General features: G+C 39.7%; 1 protein-coding gene across 3 annotated transcripts in view; it reads right to left on the bottom strand.

Annotated features, from left to right (window-relative positions):
* Positions 1-18,150, bottom strand: part of ANO10 (anoctamin 10) — a 122,224-nt gene extending 104,074 nt beyond the window's left edge. The window contains exons 1-10 of one of the 3 annotated variants that reach the window (XM_058025904.1): positions 18,065-18,150; positions 16,845-16,966; positions 14,778-14,951; positions 13,644-13,826; positions 12,112-12,246; positions 10,531-10,650; positions 8,027-8,596; positions 5,626-5,681; positions 4,144-4,218; positions 2,999-3,181 (exon numbers count right to left, since the gene is read on the bottom strand). In XM_058025904.1, coding sequence (XP_057881887.1) covers positions 2,999-3,181; positions 4,144-4,218; positions 5,626-5,681; positions 8,027-8,596; positions 10,531-10,650; positions 12,112-12,246; positions 13,644-13,826; positions 14,778-14,937 — 1,482 coding nt within the window. In that variant the 5' untranslated portion in view covers positions 14,938-14,951; positions 16,845-16,966; positions 18,065-18,150. The remainder of the gene's footprint in view (positions 1-2,998; positions 3,182-4,143; positions 4,219-5,625; positions 5,682-8,026; positions 8,597-10,530; positions 10,651-12,111; positions 12,247-13,643; positions 13,827-14,777; positions 14,952-16,844; positions 16,967-18,064) is intronic. The other 2 variants (XM_058025893.1, XM_058025883.1) reach the window with 2 other exon arrangements.
* Positions 18,151-19,859: the final 1,709 nt, after the last annotated feature.

Here is a 19,859-nt window from a genome sequence, read left to right as displayed (position 1 = left end):
GAACAGAAAAACAGCACCATGCATTTCAACTGGCAGAACATCCTCCTGAGAGCACTGGGGCAATGAAAGTCCTAGCATTTCAGACTGTCCATGAAAGACCTAACCAGAATGCTAGGCTGGTAGATAGGCAAATCTTTTCTGGTATTTCTGCTTGTTTATTTCAAGGTGGGCAGGACAAGCTAGTGGACCACTGGAAGATTGAAATCTACAAGGCAGTGCTAGCATCTGAAAGGAAAAATTAATGCAAACAAAAACCCTATTTAACAAATCCCAATAGGTTTATCCCCTGATCTTTGAACCAAGAATGTAGGTACTTAAATGCTGATTAAGTACTCACATGTAGGTGATCATACATTTATTTGCATATTAGTTTTGTAGTATTAATAACAGTTTGCTATGATTACAGCAATTTTTTAATGAAAGAATCAAACCAACCCCTTTTAAAGAAAAAGTGCTCATTAGCAAAGGATGGTGAAACACCAGAAATTTAAAGTAGGATCTAGGTATCTCGTATTTACACAGACACATGTATTGTCCTCTCTCAAAACTGAAATTATGAAGACTTGACAGTAACTGAAATTATTGCAAGAACCACATGAAAGTGGTTTTGGCTCCCTGCACCAGACACATGGTTCTCTACTCTTTTTTGCCCATCATAGCTGTTAAACTGACTGCCCTCTCCAACACCTAGTGTTTTTTTCTCCTAGGAAACAGAGAGGTAGTAGAAGTCTGCAAGCTCACAAATCAACATGGGGTACTCATTAATTGTACTTCTCATTTGAGCTCATTTTGCAGTTTCCCAGCATAGTTCAGTCTCACAAACCAGTCTGCAGGCCAGACTATGAGCAGCTACCTAACTTTGAAAGCCATCAAGACTTTTTCCTCAAAAACATTTTGTGCAAGCTCTAAATTTTACTAAGGCCTTCTTTAGGGACATTTGCAGGAATGTCCACTGGAATGGCAGCCACACATCTGCTACTGCTATCGTTTTCTCAGACAAGCACTGCAGGCAGGCAAAGAGCTTTCCTTTGTGCTCCTCCTTCTGGTAACTGCACAGTATTCCCGCTGCTTCCTCACACTTCTCATTTCCTTGCCCAATACCTACTGGCTTTTAAAACAGCAGAGTATGAGGTAAATAAGTATTTCTTTTTCTCCTACTCAATTTATGAAACTCTGTAGGAAACAGGAGTCTGAGACAATGTTAAAGAAATTTCTAACTGTGCCATTGGCAGCCGCAACATCAGCTATGACATCAAGGAAACAAAAGCAAGGAATAAATTAAGGGAGAAAATTAACTAGAGGAGTGAAGCAGAAATTAGAAAAATAATAATTAAAAAATTATTGCACGATATTTTTATATCTTAAACGGGGTTAAGGACTGGATATTTGAAAAGTAAGTGAGAATGAGGACAAAAAGAATAGAGAATTAAATGCTGAAGAGTATGTGAAAGGAGGAATCAAAACAAAAGAGCCTGAAACACAGAATTCTGTCAAGACTCCACAGTTACTAAACAGTCAAATGCTTCCCCCTTGTGACAGTTTTAATTTTAGAAATATTCTTGCTTGCTGACAGCTCACTGCTTGCAAACAAATCAGTGGTCTAATATCGTTTATTCACAAGCACAGCAAAACAATAATCTTTAGATTGAGTATAAAATTAAGGCTTTGAATACACAGTATTTAGAACTGAAACTGAGGCTAGCAGTGGACACATCCATGGCAAAGTTCTCACTCCCTACAACTGACCTCTTGGGTAGGCATGAAAAACTATTCAGGGTACAACGGTACAACAGGTGCAGATTCATTTGATCCAACTCTGCACAAGAAGCACTGGGCAATGTGACTCAGAGACACCACACTGGCTTTGTCACTGGCTCAGTGACAGCTGAGAATCAGGAGTCAGCTCAGGTCTAAGAGCAGAGCTTACTTGGTCAGGCTTGATGCTGACACACAACTCTGGGAGCTGTGCTGGCCGATGTGCAGGTGTAGTGCTGGACTGTGCTGGTTTACCAGCTCAGACACTAACACAGGGACTTCTGCTGTGTTCTGGACTGCAAGACAGGCTGTCTATCTCCCTCCAACCTTCACACAGGAACACATTTGTACAGTTTTTAAATTGTAAAGGTGATAATTCTTTCTCCTTTTCCTACGTCAGGGCACTTCAAGCAGGAAGAATCTGATACAGTGTTACTAACAAATTTTCAAACTGCTAACGTCTACCTTTTACATGAAAAGTACACTATCTACATGTACTTCTTATTCTGTAAAAGCAAACATCATACAGTACTAAAACCCTTGTGACTGAGCTTCCAGCATCTGATCAAGTTGTCAGCCAGTCTGTGAGGCCTTAACATACACACTGACGTCCACTGCATAAATTCCTTTAGAATTTTAAGTAATGACTTGCATGGAATCTGCTAAATACAATTAAAAATTATACTGGGTAGGAGGTGGTGAAGAACAGAACCAAGAAGACAGGGAATACCAAAGCTGTGGTTTCAAGAGGCTAGAGCATCCAACAGGAATATTGTTTTGAAAAGCTGGTTTCTTCTGTTTCTGGCCCCATCCAGACCTAAGCTCTCTCTTGTAGGCTCTACTTTAACTGACCATTTAAACTAATACCACTGCAAAATCAAACCAAAACAGAAATAATTTCCCTCTTTCCTGTGCCAACCTACTCATCCTGGTAGTCTCTGGGTAACCCTTGGGGATAAGGGCATATTACACAAATAATTCTTTCCAGTGGCATGGGGTTAGGCAGCTCCAGACAGAGCTATTCATTCCTTCCCCTCCATTCTGGTGTTACTAGGATCCTGCTCTGTATCCACTTCCTGACCCAGCATAACACACAGCTGCATAAACAGCTACCAGCAAAGCTGATGAAGCTGGAAATAAGCTGCCACGCCAGAAAGCCAAAAATATTCTTGTTTGCCTTGGCTGATGCCTCTGTGAACTACAGCTCAGAAAAGTTTTAACTCTTTTAAGTACTACAACTTACCAAATAGGTTCCCATTTCTTTTTCCATGTTGACCTGTTCATCTAATGACAGGTCCATATCAGTCTTTGTGGAGCACATGCGTTTCCTCATCCTCCTGTTGTATCTCTTCTGGAGCCAGTAAGGAAGCAAGGATTCTGCAAATTGGTTGAGGATCTGTGAAGTTATCAGCAAAGTGGCCAAGCTCTTAAGTTAAAAAAAAAAGAAATGAAAATTAATATAATTGTGAAGAAACTATGATCATTTGCAATTCTGTGAGCTCAAGTAACACTCTAAGTTCTGTACTGTGAAAAAAAGGCCAGCCTAACAAACCTAGGAATAGCATATGAAAAGTGTAGATGATCTAGTTCCCATCCTTTGCTGTGTGCTGAAAAGGGCTAATTAAGAGTTAGTAGTCCAAATATTTTGTGTATCTGGTTGTATCTTGAAAAGAGTACACCAAGTACAAAGAAGAGCAATGCATATTCAATATATGCCAACGACACTAACAGAACTACAGACAGATTTTTTTTTTTTTCTCTATGTTCTCATTTCTTGATTTTAGCTGAAAGTAGAGAAAATGTCACAAATATTATGTCTGGTATAGGTATGTAAAATGTTTTGCTAGAGATCACTTCAGAGTAACAGAGGTCTTGAGCTGAAGTTCTTGTTGTACTGCTCATTATGTTCAGAGCAAAAATATTTTTCTTATACCAAATTTTCATGCACTGGAGTGTGAAAGTTGATTTAAAATACCGACTACAAATCATTTTCGCTTTTATTTCTTCTCAGATCCTCACTGCAGTCGAACTTAATCACGACCCTATCCTCAAGAGTCTCTCATTAAGAACACTACAGAGAAGAACATCTTCTAACATAAAAGGAAATAGAGAGGAAATGAAAATTTCCCAGTCTCATCTGTGTGAGAGAATAATCAAATTTATTTGAAAACAGTTCCTCATTTATACAGAGAAAGAATTACTCTACTCTGCTATGATTCTGTAATAATGTTAGGGGAACTGAAACATGGAAGCTAGATTTCTAAGAAAATATAGGTGAAATATATTAATTGTCAAGTTTATGTTTTAGAATAAATATTGAAGTCTGTTCTAATCAATCCTTTATTTTCCTAGATTCATCAACATTCTTAAGATGTTTTTGGAACTCACCTGCCTCAAAAGCTTCATATCAAACATCACAAAGGCAATGTAGAATAGAGATGCAAAACAATTTAAGAAGTTGAACTGCAAATAAAAATATTTGACTTTAGTACTTGAGCAAAAGTTCACACGCAGAATATCATCTAACTTAACAGCACCCTGACTAAATGGCTTCCATGAACATGTAAACTGCCCATCAAAATTTTCTTTACTCTTAGCTCAGAAGAAACACATTTTCAATATTGTTCTTACTCAGCTTTTCCACTTAACAAGCTTAATGTTCTCCTAAAGCAAAGCGAACAAAGAGAGCTACAACTGAATTACAAAATGCGGACATTAAAAACACATCATCTTCTACTTAAATTTAATTTTTTGGCAATTTCTCCAGATAACATTAGAAAAGGGATATATTGATCTTTATTTAGAGAAGTGACTTATTTTAAAAGAGATACTTTGTCAAAATATACGTGTTGGCTGACATGTCTCTCAATCTCTAGAAACAGTCCTTTATATATGTTAGCTGCAGTTTATGTTTAATCACTTCAAAAGGTTTTATGGCCAAGAGAAATAGTCCCTACTTCTAAAATGAGACATAATTACAGTATTTAATCAAACTCTGAAGCTTCCTACATGCTCTAAGTGCTGCAGCTCCTGTTTTGGAGCTTTTGGCTAATATAGATAAGATTGGGAGTGCAGAGAGCCATTCACAGACTGAGAATGAAAACTGCGGGAAACTTACACTTGATAGTTCATAATTTTTAAATCATTTTGTATAAATAACCTATGGAGAAAAAGAAATGGTCCTAAGTTTTATGAGAAAGGCTACAGGAGAAGACAAAAGTTTAAGTGATAGCTACAAGAGTTTTAGATCCAGAGGTTACCAGCAACAGATGGGTAATACCAATATTTAACACAAAGAAAGCCCCAAAACAAAACAAACAAACCCCAAATAAACACACACACATATACAAAAGCATGGTGAAGGAAATAAAGAAGGAACTCTAAGGAAACTGAGAAAATAAAAAAGGAAGAAACTTCAATGATCTTTTCAAAAAGGAAACAAGAAGATTAGACAAATGAAATAGATCTGGATCTGCTATGAGCTACACAGGAGCAGACTGACAGGTTGTCTGAATGTTAATATAGGAGGAAGTTAATACATGAACTTTTCAAAATATGATTTACCATAAAATTGAGCAAAATATAGCTCTCAGTTGAAGACAGGACCACACCAATTAAGAGAAACTTATACATACAGCATCCAATGAATGAACAATTCAATACAAATAAAAAGCCAACTCTCCACTATAAGAGAGGCATCTAAAATAGTCACCAGTTACTGCAACCATAACAGAAATCTTGTTTACTCTGATATTTGTGCTACTATTTGGCCTTGAGCAAAACTGCAGGTCACTGTGGTAATGCTAGGAAAGCACTAATAAAATACAGCACAAGCTGTCTTTTTAAAAGCTGCTTATATGACATACTTACCACTAAAACCTTCAGAATTAAGTGATTCTGATATGAGGATTCCAGCCTGTGATTTTCTAAAATAACAACAAAATTATTAATTAGTAAACAGCAGAAGCGCCTACCATTTAAACATTGCTATCCAAACAGTGAACAGACACTGTTAGTTCACATGAAAATTACTTATCTAATAGTTGTCCAACACTTCATGGTAGAAAGAATTTATACTGTACCAATACCTCACCTAATCTATAAAGCTAAATTGAGCCACAGTATTATCCATCCATATTTTTGACTACAACTCCAGTATGTTTTCAGCCACAAAAGTTCCTTCTTTTATCTATTTCTTACCCTGAAGAGCTATTTTATAAAACATCCATTACTCTTAAGGCTTAACAAAATGTGTCTAGTTATTGATTGCTCTTTTAACTGAAAACTAATGGGAATATATATAATGAAAAGTAAAAATAACAAATTTGATTCAAAACCAGTAAATGCTCACAGAAATATTCCCATCTTTCTCCAAGGAATTTAGATAAGACCCTACACTCTAAAGCAAGACTAGAGTATGTGAAGTTCAACAGATGCATTACTCATTCTAAATTGAGATTTTCAGTTCATTGAAGATAAACTGTCAGAACCTGATGGTTCAGGAAGGCTGATTTACTAGAGGTGAGAAAAGGGAAGTGGATGGGAGATTTTCAATTTCTTTCTGCTATTTTGCTAGATTGTACCTTTAAAGCCCTGGGTAAGCAGTAACTGGGAAGGCAGCACACCAGCAGATGTTGTGTCAACAAGGCTGAAAGGAGACACCATCACCTATGGACCTTGCTCAGGACAAACCAGCAGAGCTCTGCTCTGCAGGAGCATCAAGTCAGGCCTGACACGTGAAAATGCACTCAAGTGACTGCAATTTTTGCTTTCAGCTTTCACTACACAATCAGCTTGCATGATAAACAGGTGCAAGAGGGGTGCTTAAAACACCCCAGATTGTTTCCCATGCTTTGTCACTTTAGCTGTTAAAGTCAGATACTATCTGGAAATATGCCAGGTGTGAGAGAAGATAGGAGAGCCAGATGAGCTTTTTAGCCTATTTGAGAGCATGGCAGCAGAAACATACTGGACAGCACAGAAAAGGCACAAGCTGTCAGTGTAGCAGGTTACATAAATACTGCCTCTGCTGAATATGAAACATCAGCTTAAACCCAAAAAAGTCTGGATTAAAAAATCCCTTGAGTCGCCTGTTAAAGACATTTTAGTCTATCAGGTCAACATAACTGGTATTTCACAGAAATGCCTTTTTTTGCAGTACAGTAAAAACAATGAAACAAAACAGCCAACTGAGCCCTAGATATGAATTTTTAAATCACTATTTAAGTAAAAACCTTGAACAGTCACAAACAAAGAAATTGCTTGCTATTACTATCACGGATGTCAGCTTGAATTTGCTGAGCAAATCATTTTGGCAAGCATAACCAACCCCCACGTCAGCACCTGTTTTTATTCTGTCTTCTGCATCAACCTCCCTTTTGCTTTATCTTTCTTCTGTCAATTTTCTGGGTTTCCATCTTTAGTAATCTGGATTCTGTCCTGCAAACCAATGCCATATGGAGCTACATGAAGCAGTTAATTCTCCATTAGCTTAACTTATTAACTTTGTCTGAAAGTGACTTCATATGTCTGTAGAAGTGCTAAAATTCAAAATAAACACCAGCATTTCACTGTCCTTATGTTAGGTTGCCAAACACAAGGCCCAATCTGTTAAATAGATCACACACACAGGAGGGAATAAAAGGTAATCTCTTATAACATTCCTCCTGTTCTGAGAGTGCCCAGAGAAAGACATTTTGATTGGGATGTGGAATCCCAGTCTTTATTTTGTATATAGCATACATAAACACTCTCATGTGACATTCAGAGTGGGCTTAGATTAGGTTCCATTATCTCAGTCCTCTGCCCTCTGCACTGATGCACGGTAGACTAAAGCACAGTAAGCAAAGCCAGGTTGTGGGTGTAACTTGCCAGGACAATCCCTCCTGCCATCCATGCACCTCTGAGCTCTTATCCTCATGCTCTACCCCCACCCCTTTTGCCATCACCATCGCTGAGACAGCCAGACAAAGAGCTAAATCAGGGAGGGGAAACTTCTGCACCAAAGGCAGAGAGAGGCTGAGGAGCAAGGCAGGATCCCCCCTTCTGATGGAATGTCAGACTCAGACCAAATTAAACCAAATCTGAAACTGCAATCTCGCAACACTCAAAATATAAGAAGTTAAAAAGGCCATCTCTTTTACCCTACAGCAAGAACCGACTTTGGGAAAGCTCTTTAGCATTCTGTTGAACAAGAGCTCACAGTAATGGATTCTACAAAGAAAGACAGATTTTTCTAATTTGAAAGAAGAAGAATGAACAACTTTCTTACCCCAGGATGTTAAGAATTCAGCGGCATACCGATAGATTAGGTTCATAATTTCAATGACAACAGCATAGATGATACTGGGCACGTACAGCATCAAGCTGCTGAAGTTAGACTCATTCTCTTTGTGATAATCCAGAGCCCACTGCTCCAAGTCAAAGTAAATCATCATCACGTACAGTGAGAAGTAGAGGCAAAGGCACACAAATGGTAAGGACACCAGGTAAATCCGTAATTGTCTCTTAATGCTTGAGTACATTGGCTCCTCCCTGCCAGTGACAGGATTGATCCCCAGCACGCCGTGGAAGCCTGGTCTGGGCTCCTCAAACTGTCGTTTCATCAGCAGCGTGCCCCAGCGGTAGGTCAGGATGGCGCACATGCGCTTCCACACCTCCAGAATCACAGTGGACCACAGCAGATTGAACGTGGCAAACATCACGTATTTGTCGTAGTCTTCCCACGCAAACACGTAATAGGGAATCCCAATGACAGCCATTGGAATCAAAGCAAATGTGAAGTATTCCAAGAAGCCAAAGTAGAGAGCAATGGTTTCGCCAAAGTAGCAGCGTATGTCATCTGCAGAAAGAAGTAAATCAGCTAAGACTCCACTTAACAGAAATGTCAGTGCAATATCAAACTTGACCTTACATGAACTTACAATTTTTCATTGGCCAGAATGCTTTTTCTAAATAACACAATAAATATCATTGCTTTTTCTTCCTTCCTTCACCCTTATTACAAAAAGTCAGATGGCTATCTGAATTATTATTTTTAATGTTACATATATACTCACATAAACATACCATTCAGATGCAAGGTAGTCAAACAGATATCCAGAGAAAGGGAAAAAAAAAAAAAGAAAAAACCCAACTAAAGAGAAAACACTATAATTCTTGCAGACAGAATTGATCACTGAATGCCATGGAGGGTATCTGATGTAATAAAAGCCACTTTAACAGCAAATGACACACAGCTTCTGAAAATTCCCACTGGCATATGTACTCCTGGGAAATAAATTTGTTTCAGGTTGCTCAGAGACAAAAAGGGCTAGCTGTCCTTTGACAACCCTCAAGGAGCTAAAGGAATAGATGGACAGGTGCATCAAAATCTTAAATCTTAGACACATCAGATAGAGTATGCAGGTTGAGATAATCTCTTCAGCAGACAACTGATACATGAAATACATACTTGCTGTACTCACTAAGTTTGTCTGCTCAGGTGCTACAGAGACTTAAAAAGTGCACTAACAATGGGTATATTTCATTACAGATATATTACCTCCAAGAAGACATGTCACTTATCTTACTAATAAAAAAATATAGGATTATTATTCATATCATCTAGAAATTATTAGATACATAAAGGCCTACCAAACAGTTTAGAACGCTGAAATCTCTTGTCTTTGCCTGCTTGGACAACCAGATTGCTTGTATGCCACTGTTTTGTATTTACTAGCTTAAAGAAACAGCCATAGAAGCATGACCTCTGAACTACCACAGCGCATTACCTCAGTAATAAACTACCATCAAAAAAAACTCACATGCAATACCAGGATATTCTTATGGCTTACAAAACACTACAACAGAAGTTTACAGTTGTCAACCAGATAAAGTCTCTGAAAGCAAGAAGGAAAGGTAAACAGACAGAAGGATCAGCACTCCAACATCCCAGTCAATCAAAAATTCATTGACAAATACACTCAAGTGTAGGTCATTAGCATCAATTCACACTCCAACATGAAAGACATCCCTAAATTAGTACACACTTAACAGGCTCCTGGGATTTACTTCAAATTTTTGTATGGATTCAATGCCAGTCCAAAAAAAATCCCCTTTCTGACATAAACAAAAGAACAGCACACAATAAGGCTCCTAACAAAATACTCTAGAGGCAGGAATTATCAAACCAGATCTTTAACTTCCTGTAGCTCAGGAAAGAACCTCAAACAACTGCAAGACCCAGAGATTTATAATTAGGCCAGCTCCCAAATGCTTATTTTTTATTTTTAAATAAAGTTTACAGGTTTAGAGTTTAGAACTTAACTTTCCACATTGCCTGACTAAAAATTATATTCATTTTAAGATTATTCAGTGTCTAAAGTATACTCCATTGATGCTGGCATGCAACAACATACAGTCTTCATTCGACACTGAATTTAAAACAAACAGTTGTAAACACAATTTTGACACACCTACAACACAAAAAAGCTTTGGGAATTCCAGACGCGTGGGAGCTTGGCAAGAGTCAGTTTGAAAAAACAGTCTTGACTTGGACCATTCCTGTTTTACTGATGGGTGGGGAGAATTTGTGATGTGCAGAATGCTGTTACATGGAAACTCACAGACTATAGACTCTGAAACCACCAATTCTACAATCTACAAGTCTACAATCATTTCAGCATGTCACACAGGAAACACTAAAAGAGGAAAAACTTGTCCAAATGGTAAAAGAGCAGTGGTCTGATTTCACAACTCCACTGCATGACCACAATGCAAAGGCTGTTCACATACCTAAAGGTTGATAACCAATTTTCACTCGGCCATACCAGCTGTGAGAAAGCTTCTTCAACTCTTCTCTATCATGCAGAGGGAAAATTTGAATAAGAATACCACTGGTCAATAATCTTCTCACTAGAAGAGAAAAGAAAAAATAGATACCTGGCACTCCTTCACAGGATAGTGAAGGTGACATAAGTAAACAGGTTATGTTGTGTATTTACCAAGCCTAAAGTCCGTTCAAAATAGATCTAGCACTCAAATCCAAAAAAAATTGTCTCATGTTAATTAAAACATTGAGAGCAGTTATACCTATTCCTGCAAATACTGTGCTGCCCACTGGAAGACAAAGAGCAACCTTTTTACATATAGTAACAACTCAACAGCTTTGCAATATAGCCAGATGCAGCTTCAATAGCAAAAAGTGCTACAGGTCAGGACTTAAATGCCACATGCAGCTTTGCAGAGATAGCCACAAAGCCATCATGGTACTAATTATAGGAAAGATACAAAAAAACCCCTTTGAATTACCAGTTTACACTAATTCATAAATTTCATCACATCTTCATTGCAAGCAAACTACACATTCCTCAATTTGTATTTAGCTTTGTTATGGAAAGCAATACTACATGTGTGGATAAACAATTAACAAACTGCTCTGAAGCTACAACCATAGAAAAAATAAAATATATTAAAAAACAGGGAGGCACTGAAGTGTGACACTATTTCATTATTTCCCATCATCATCTGCTTCACACAACTAGAAAAATACTTTAGCTATATACAAAAATCACCAATGTAAACTCATCAGTCATCTACATTTATTTACGTTTTTTGAACACAGTTTTTTTGAACAAAATTATTAAAATACATTCTCCTAAGAATCTGTAGCATCTCTGCCAACAAACTACTTTGAGCTACCATAAAAATAGCACCAGCTCTCATTGCTTCTTTCTCCCATGAAAAGAAAAAGCTCTTAAAGCAAAGAGGAATACCAGTGAAACAAAATAAATAAACCTTCCTATTTTGAAATTTGTAACTCTGGAGCACTGGTACTCATTCCAGTATTTTTATACAGGAAGAATCAAAATATACAATCATGTAACTTAAATAATAAATACTTTTGGTACTAATTAAAAATAATTGATAACAACAACATGTGCAAAAGCTACTCAGCTGAAGAGAACATAAGGCCAGAGCCCCAGCCTCACAGAACAACTCAGGGTGGACAGCGCTCTGGAAGTAATCCAGTCCACCTTCCTGCTCAAGATAGGGGTGGCTTAAATCAGGCTGCTCAGGGCTTGTCTAGCGAGGATTCAGAAGCCTCCCAGGACAGTTATCAACAATCTCTTTAAATATCTGATCAAATGTTTGCTTACCCTGTTGAAAAAAATACTTTCTTGATACCCATGCAGAATTTATCTTGTTGCATTGTGCATCTATTGACTGTTGCCCTATTCTGAAGCAGTGAAAAAACAAATTTGGTTAAAAACAGTGGGACTTGAACATCTGAAGGACTTCTCTTCATTTTTTTTCACCATGAACACTATCCTACATCAACTCAGTGAGTCAGAGGCAACAAACTACATTACTTACCAATTGATTTTCCTGGGTACAGTTTTGCCTGAGGATATCCAGGGATCATTTTTTCATCTCTGGCTCTCAAATTTTCAAGTTCATGTTTGATGATGTACTGACATTCTGCCATTGTAAGGAAATCGTGATTGTCATCTAAATAAAAAGGAAGGTTGTATGAAATGGTGCAGCACATGGATACAACCCTGGCAGCAAACAACTGAAAAAATTACCAGAATCAGGAAAAAAAAAATTACAGCAATAAACCCATGTCAACCCCATCCATTTATCATCATGGAAAAAGGTTAAGATTTTCTTGACATAAAAACAATTTTTTCCCCATTAAGAATTAAGAAACTATAGGGATTGCCCTAAATACGCTAAGTAAAAAGCTAATATATCAACAAAACTCTAATACAAAGAATAACAGTATTTATAGTTTAGCTACCACCAGAAATGCTACCAAGACAACACAGACTGCAGGGTTTCTTTCATAGGTGACAATTTCTCTGATTGTACGTGGACAAAACTAAAATTACACTAGTGTTTTTAAAAAGAAAAAATACCAGGAGATACAGCCAAAAATATGTTTACAGCAGTTGGAAATCCAGCTAATCCTAGAGATTCTGTTAGCAGTGAAATTTGTGACAGATTTGCATTAATAATGTAATGGCATGAAAGAAATGGAAGTGGCACTTTTGCAACTGACAATTCTTTTGAAGGCTTCCTAATTTCAGGAAAGCAAGGTCACAAAACTGAAGGCACTGCAACAGTTATTGCACAGCAGTGGTGTTGAGCAAAACTGCCACTGAACAACAAAACTTAAAAATTGTCTGAGACAGACCCAAGAACCTTTGTATTGAAAAATGTGGTGAAAGGCATCCTTCAAACAGGCATAGTAACAGTATTAGCAATACTAAACTGGAACTCCAATATTTACCTGCAGAGTAAAAAATGAGTTCTGCCACTGTAAGGGCATTAAATACCTTACAAGCAGCACATTTAAAAGGAAATGTTCCTGCATTAGCATTCCCACCAAATAAAAGAGTAAAAAGGAACAAATCCACTAATCATGCCCAAATCCCACTGAATGCATCTGTAGTGTTATTGTTTGTTTGATGTGTACATGTAACAGAGAAAAATGCTTCTATTTTTTCCAACTTATTTTAAGATCATAAGCCTCAAAATTGGCTCACAGAAATTAAATTGCTCCATTAATTCATAACATGGATTGATAATCATAAAATCATGTTTATCAACTCCTTTTCTTGTCTTATTTTCCAAGGAAATCTTTCATACAAGTAAGAGACTATTTAGAGCATAGAAAAGCATGAAGGAAAAAACAAGCAAAAAATTAAAGCCATGTGAAAGAAACCAAAATTAATTAAATTTCCATAGTTAAAAACAAGTATGTTTTTTATGGCTTGGTCTTCCACTTACTGTTCACAGTTACCATTCCAAGGAACAGAAAGACTGTAAAAGATTTAGCAGCATAAATGCTTATAATCTTTAGTCACCACTTTGCAATGACAAAGATTCCTACCATTGCTTACCTGCATAATGTTTGAAAGTTTTTCTACTGCTGTAGGTAAAAGTTCTCATTGAGTTATCACTGCATTCCTTCACCAAACCTACAGCTTCAGCTCCCAGCAACAGCCTTAAGTGGGAAGCTCCAACTAGATAAATATTTTCAACTCCATTTTCTGTAACCAGTGGTTTTATCAGTAGCTGTGCACCTTTAAAGTAAACAGGAGTAAAATAAGAAAGAAAATACATTACAATTATGTCTAAAAGCCCTAGCATTTTAGCATCCAATGTATTGGCTCTAGCTAACAGGACTGCTGAAAATGTCTGTTTTTAAGGGCACAAAGAGTTAAGGTTTCAACAGTACTTGACATAGGTTCTTCAGAATTTTGCAGGGTCACCCCCTGATTTAGCCTGTTTCCATTGAAACACTCTCAACAATGAACTGGAAGAATGAGGACTGTTTGGATCTATTCCCCTAAGGTTCACACCATAAAAGCAAGAAGTGCTTCTGCAAACACTTCAATTGGTTTTAAGGAGACTAGATTTTTGAAGCAGAAACATCCCTAACTTGCCTAAAAGAGGCCTGAAAGCAAATCCACAGCCAAAGTCACAAATCCATCAGCCACAGAAATATTACTGACCATAAGCTATAAACTACAACAGCCACAAATAATGACTTTTTAAAAAAAGTTTTAAAAAAGTCCAAGGAATTACAAATAAATTAGACTAACTTCAATTACCAGAAGCATACCAAAATGAGTAATGAAATATTGCCTTTTTAGGACCCTTCATGCTAACAAAAATATAAATAAAACCCAACATGAAGTTATCAAGATTAAATTGCTACTACATTTCTGCAAGCAACAGGAGAAACATGTCTAGACAACTGCTTTAAAAACTGAAATCAAAACTACATTGAAACACAGGTAATCAGGGCTTCAGTGCAAAAAACTGAAGAATCCTTGAGCTCAACTGGCATTTGACCTTAAGCTAATGTCTTCATTAAGAACAGGGTTAAGTGGGTTAAAAAAACGCAAAACAACATTGGCAAGCAATCATTATACCCCAAATCCCCTGAAAACTAATTTTCTGTAAGCCTTCATATTATGGTGACAGCCAATTTGATTTCAAAGTGCTACAGAAGATCATACTGTACTCACCTCCATTTGCCTTTTTGTCCACAATTCGTTTAGTGAACCATTCTATGGTTTCTTCTTTGGTGCCTTTTGCAAGTTCAATTACTACCAGGGGCCTGAAGTTAGACTCAGCAGTATCCAAGAAAGACCAGCTTTCCACCATCTCTTTCGTTTTTCCCGCCATCTCCTGAGAGCTTCCTAAGTACAAAACCAAAATAAAATGCAAGTGCTAAAAAATAGCTGGTACAAATCTAAAACCAGCAAAACTTTACTGAAGTGAGTTACACACAAGTCTGTGCTTATCAAAGGCATAGGTGTGCACCAGGTTGAGTAACCTCCGCAGTTGTCAAGACGTTACTGATCTCCCATGGCATTTAAGTCCTACTCTCTGTGTAGGAAAACTGCTGTTGCTATGTATAGCAAAGCAGTAGTGACAGGAAAGCAAATAAACAAATTAAAACAAATCAATAAGGTGAAACTATCCTCAAAAACAGCAGCCTGCTACTTCTACTATACTTCTTAGTATATTTATCAGCAAATGAAAACATTAACTTAGTCAAACAGATATTTAAAAATCAATAAGCTTCTTGTGGTAGGAGTATGCAAACACATTATAAGGAAGAACCTTCTCAGTTAATCTTGTGAAGCTTCAATTGTACCAAGGAAATTTATTACCATCTTGGGTAGGTGAGTAAGACACCTATCATACTGACAGGCAAATTACACTCAAAGCACTGAAATGACTTTTTGGAACCTACATACCAAGTGTTCTGTGACAAAGTCCATCTGTAAAGCACTGACAGGACAACTTTATGTGTAAATATTCCAAATGATCTAAGCAGGCCTTTATAGACTCACAGACCCACTGAGGCTGGAAAAGGCCTTCAAGACTGAGTCCAACCATTAATGCAGAAGTTCCAAGTCCAAGACCACTAAACAATGTCCCTAAGAGCCACACCTACAGAGCTTTTAAATACCTTCAGAGATGGTGACTCAACCATTTCCCTGGACAGCCTGTTTCAGTGCCTGGCAACCCTTTCCATTATGAATTTTTTCACAGAATTTTAATGGCCCAGCTTGAAGCCATTTTGTCTTGTTTTATCACTTGGCAGACCCCCACCTTGCAACAATCTATTTTCAAGTCGCTATAGAGAGTGATGAGGCATCCTCTGAGCCTTCTTTTCTTCAGGCTGAACAACCCCAGCACTTCTCTTTAGTCTTGTTAACAAATTTTGTATGAATTATTCTACAGAGATCATTGTATCATGCTTCATAAAACAACTTAGAGATGTTGATATAAAACAAATCTGCGACCTAACCTACTCCATTGAAAAAAATGTTTAAAAACCCAAACAAATAATCTATGACAGATTTAATTTACTAAATTTAAAAGTGAGGGGAAGGTTTGGTGATTTTGGTTTGGGGGTTTGGGGTATTTTTTTTATATTAACTTGACTGAAGAAGGGAATTTACCCACGGCCTTTAAGCAGTTTCCCCACTCCTGTTAAAATATTAATTTCTAAGGAAGTTGCTTTAAGGATGCAGTTCAGCTTCTATGACCATTTTACTTCTGTGATTCAAGGACAAATCAGTCTCCAGTATTTATTATAAATTATCCTACAAAATACAGTGATACTGTAAACATATGCATATCATAATAAACAAGCATATTCAGCTTGTCAATTTCAACTTAGAGAAGAAAGCTTTCAAGGCAAATTTCAATGGGGCTTTTGGTTAGTTTCACTTGCCTTTTCACAGGCACACAATTCTGCAGCATACAGATTTACAGCTCTGAACCCAAGTATTCATATCTTTTAAAAAATGCACTGGATTAATAAAGTATTTTTTAAAAATTCAGATGTGTGTCTGTATAAACAGAATGAACCAGACAGAGGAAAACATAATCAGGGGTGAGGCACTGTAACTGAGCTTGTCAGTGACTGTCTTGACAAGTCACTGCACCTTAATGCATCACTATCCATAATCAAGGGTTTGCAAGGGTTTGCTAAAATTATGTCTGACACATTGTGTATATTGCCATTTCTAAAGAATGCAAAGAATGAAAAACACTAGATAATTATTAAATATTACCTACTGGTTATTTGCTTTGCAGAACAGTTATCTCTTGAAAACAGCCTTTTCAATAAACAGTGTGCTACTCAGTGAACTTGGCTCCGATCATTTATTCAGAATCATCGTCCTTGGCATGGTGACTGTGAAAGAATCACAGAATCAAAGAATGGTTTGGTTCGGAGGTACTTTAAGGATCACTTAATTCCAATTCCCCTGCCATGGGAAGAACACCTTCCACTAGACCAGGTTGCTCAGAGCCTGGCCTTGAGCAATGCCAGGGATGGGGCATCCACAGCTTCTCTGGGCAATCTGCGGCAGTGCCTCACCACCCTCACAGTAGAGGACTTCTTCCTAATATCTAACCCAAAACTACTCTCTTTCAGTTTGTTATTTCCAGGCTTATCACTACTGAAAACTACAACAGAGTAGACATACTCCTCCAAATCCTGTCTGCATGATTTCTACATTTATTTTCCTAACAGGTTGTCCAACGCCCAGCACAGACTCTATGGGAGGTGATTTAGGATGTAATTTGGCCTGTTCTTTCATCCTACACACTGTGCAACCAGTGACAGACCAAAAAGCACAGAGAACAACCCAAGAGGGCCCTCGAAGCCCCGAGGTCCCGCTCTCACGGAGTGGCTGGGTGGCGGTCACAATTAGTTAGGTTGGAAAAGACCTCTGGGACCATCGACTCCAACCCACGACCGAGGACCACTCTGTCATTCAGGGCAGAGGGAGCTGCAGCCCTCTTCCATGGGGTGTGGGTGCACAGCGGGTCAGAGCCAGGCTCACCGCCCGGCCTCCACCCGCTCGGCGGCCCCAGAGCCGCCGCGTCCGGGCCGTGGCCGCTCTAAGGCGGCGGAACACGGCTCCTTCCCACTGCCAGGCTGCGCCTCGCTCTCCTTTTTTAGGAACGCAAATACCGGGGAGGAGAGCAGCCCGGCCGGCCCCGCCGCCAGCACGGCCGGTGACTCACTGCCTGCCCCCGGCCCGGCCGTGCTCGCCGCCCCGCGCCGCTCCCCCGCCGCCGCCCGCAGCCCACCGCGGCCGCTAGCACCACCCGAGCGCTGCCGGGGCGGCGGGGGAAGCGCCGGGGCTGTCACGGCCGCCCAGGCTCGGCACTGGCTCCGCGCCGCGGTGGGGTGGGCGGGAAGGGCGGAGGCTCCTCCCCTGGCGGCGGCGCAGGCATCGAGAGCCCCTTGCCGCGGAGCGCCGACCGCCCACTCCCCACTCACCGCCGGTGCCGGCTCCACATCCGCTGGGCAGGGCGGGGCTGAGGCGGGCGGCGGCCGCAGGCACCGGGCGCTGCCAGCACGGGCTCCGGGCCGGCCCAGCGTGACACCGCCCGCCGCTGCCGCCGGCCACGCCCCGCGCCGTGGCCCTTCCCGGCCCGGCCCAGCCCGGCACCGCCGCCCCTTCTGCGGCCTTTCAAAATGCTCCAATGTCAGCGTTTTAAAAATGCTCCAGTTTCAGTGTTTCAGTAACGCTCGTATGCACCCGCCCGCTCTCACTTTATCCTCTTGTTTATTTCCACCTTTTGCTGCCTGTGCTGCCTCCTGTGCCAGAATCACAGGATCAATTAGGTTGGAAAAGGCTTCTAAGATCATCGAGTCCAACCTATGACTGAACAGCACTGTGTCAATCAGACCCTGGCACTGCATGCCACGTCCAGTCTTGCCTTAAACACCTCCAGGGACGGTGACCCCACCACCCCCTTGGACAGTCCATTCCAATGTTTATTCATCCTTTCTGTCCAACATAAACTTCCCCTGGCGCAGCTTGAGACTCTGCTCCTCTTGTCCTGCACTGATTTCCTGGGAAAAGAAACCAACCCTCAACTGGCTACAACTCCTTTCAAGTGGTTGTGGAGAGCGATAAGGTCATCCCTTGAGCCTCTTCTTGTCCAGGCTCAACAACCCCAGCTCCCTCAGCCACTCCTCATAGGACTTGTGTTCCAGACCCTTCACCAACTCCATTGCCCTTCTCTGGACTCACTCCAGCACCTCAATGTCCTTCCTGAACTGAGGGGTCCAGAACTGAACACAGCACTGGAGGTGTGGCTTCACCTGTGTTAAGTACAGGGGGACAATCAGTTCCCCACTCCTGCTGGCCACACTATTCCTGACAGATGTCAGGATGCCATCGGCCTTCCTCGCTACCTGGGCACATTGCTGGCTCATGCCCTTCTCTGGACGTGCCCCAAACCTGCTCCTGGAGCTTGAGTTATAAACAACCTGCACTTCAGCAGGATATTTTCCAAACATTGTTTTGTACAGAAAAAGAGATCATTTTTGCATTTTGATACCAAGACTTATGCAGAGAATATAGTTCCAAGCATCTATTTGTAGCTAGGAAGGGAGCAGTGTGACTGTAAAGCAGTAGTGGCAAGCAAAGGATGTGGCCAGCAAAGCATTCTCCCCTGCAGGGCTTGGAGAAAACTTTTCAGCATATTTTGATATAGAGATATTTGTATGTAAATTTTGTGATGAAATTTTGATTTGTGTTTGGTAGCAAGTGTAAAATACTAGCTTTTGGTGAAGAATTTTTCTAGTATTCATAGCCAATGAAGCAGTGAGGGTCTAGGGCACCATGGAAAATGGGGAAATGCGAATAATTGAAATTTAGGAACTAGAGACTGCAGTGGAGAGTAGAAGACAGACACCATCTGTATCAGATAGTTTGGGCAGAATGTCAGACCTCTTAAACTGTGTTTCAGTCTTCTCCAGCTTCCAGTGGCCTCACCATATAGTTGTTAATCTCTGTTTTAGTCATCTCTGAGCATCAACTACTGTGAAAACTCTCACTTCCTGAAGAAGTAGCATGGCAGTAACAGAAAGGTGAATTTAACAAAAAGGGGGCTTTAGACCTTATAATTGTGTTTTGCATGTTGGATGTCTCCAGTTACGATGCATCTCACGAAGATCCACAATGTCTTCATGGGCCTTGGGCCTGTGGCCTCCTTGGCCTGTCATCTTCAGTCTTCTAGTAGTTTATAAACAATTATTTTTAAACTGTCTCTGACACCTCCTA

Source organism: Melospiza georgiana, chromosome 1 (assembly GCF_028018845.1).
Source record: "Melospiza georgiana isolate bMelGeo1 chromosome 1, bMelGeo1.pri, whole genome shotgun sequence".
Lineage (NCBI taxonomy): Eukaryota > Metazoa > Chordata > Aves > Passeriformes > Passerellidae > Melospiza > Melospiza georgiana.
Note: the sequence above shows the minus strand (reverse complement) of the source record. Positions and strands in the feature narration are given on the sequence as shown.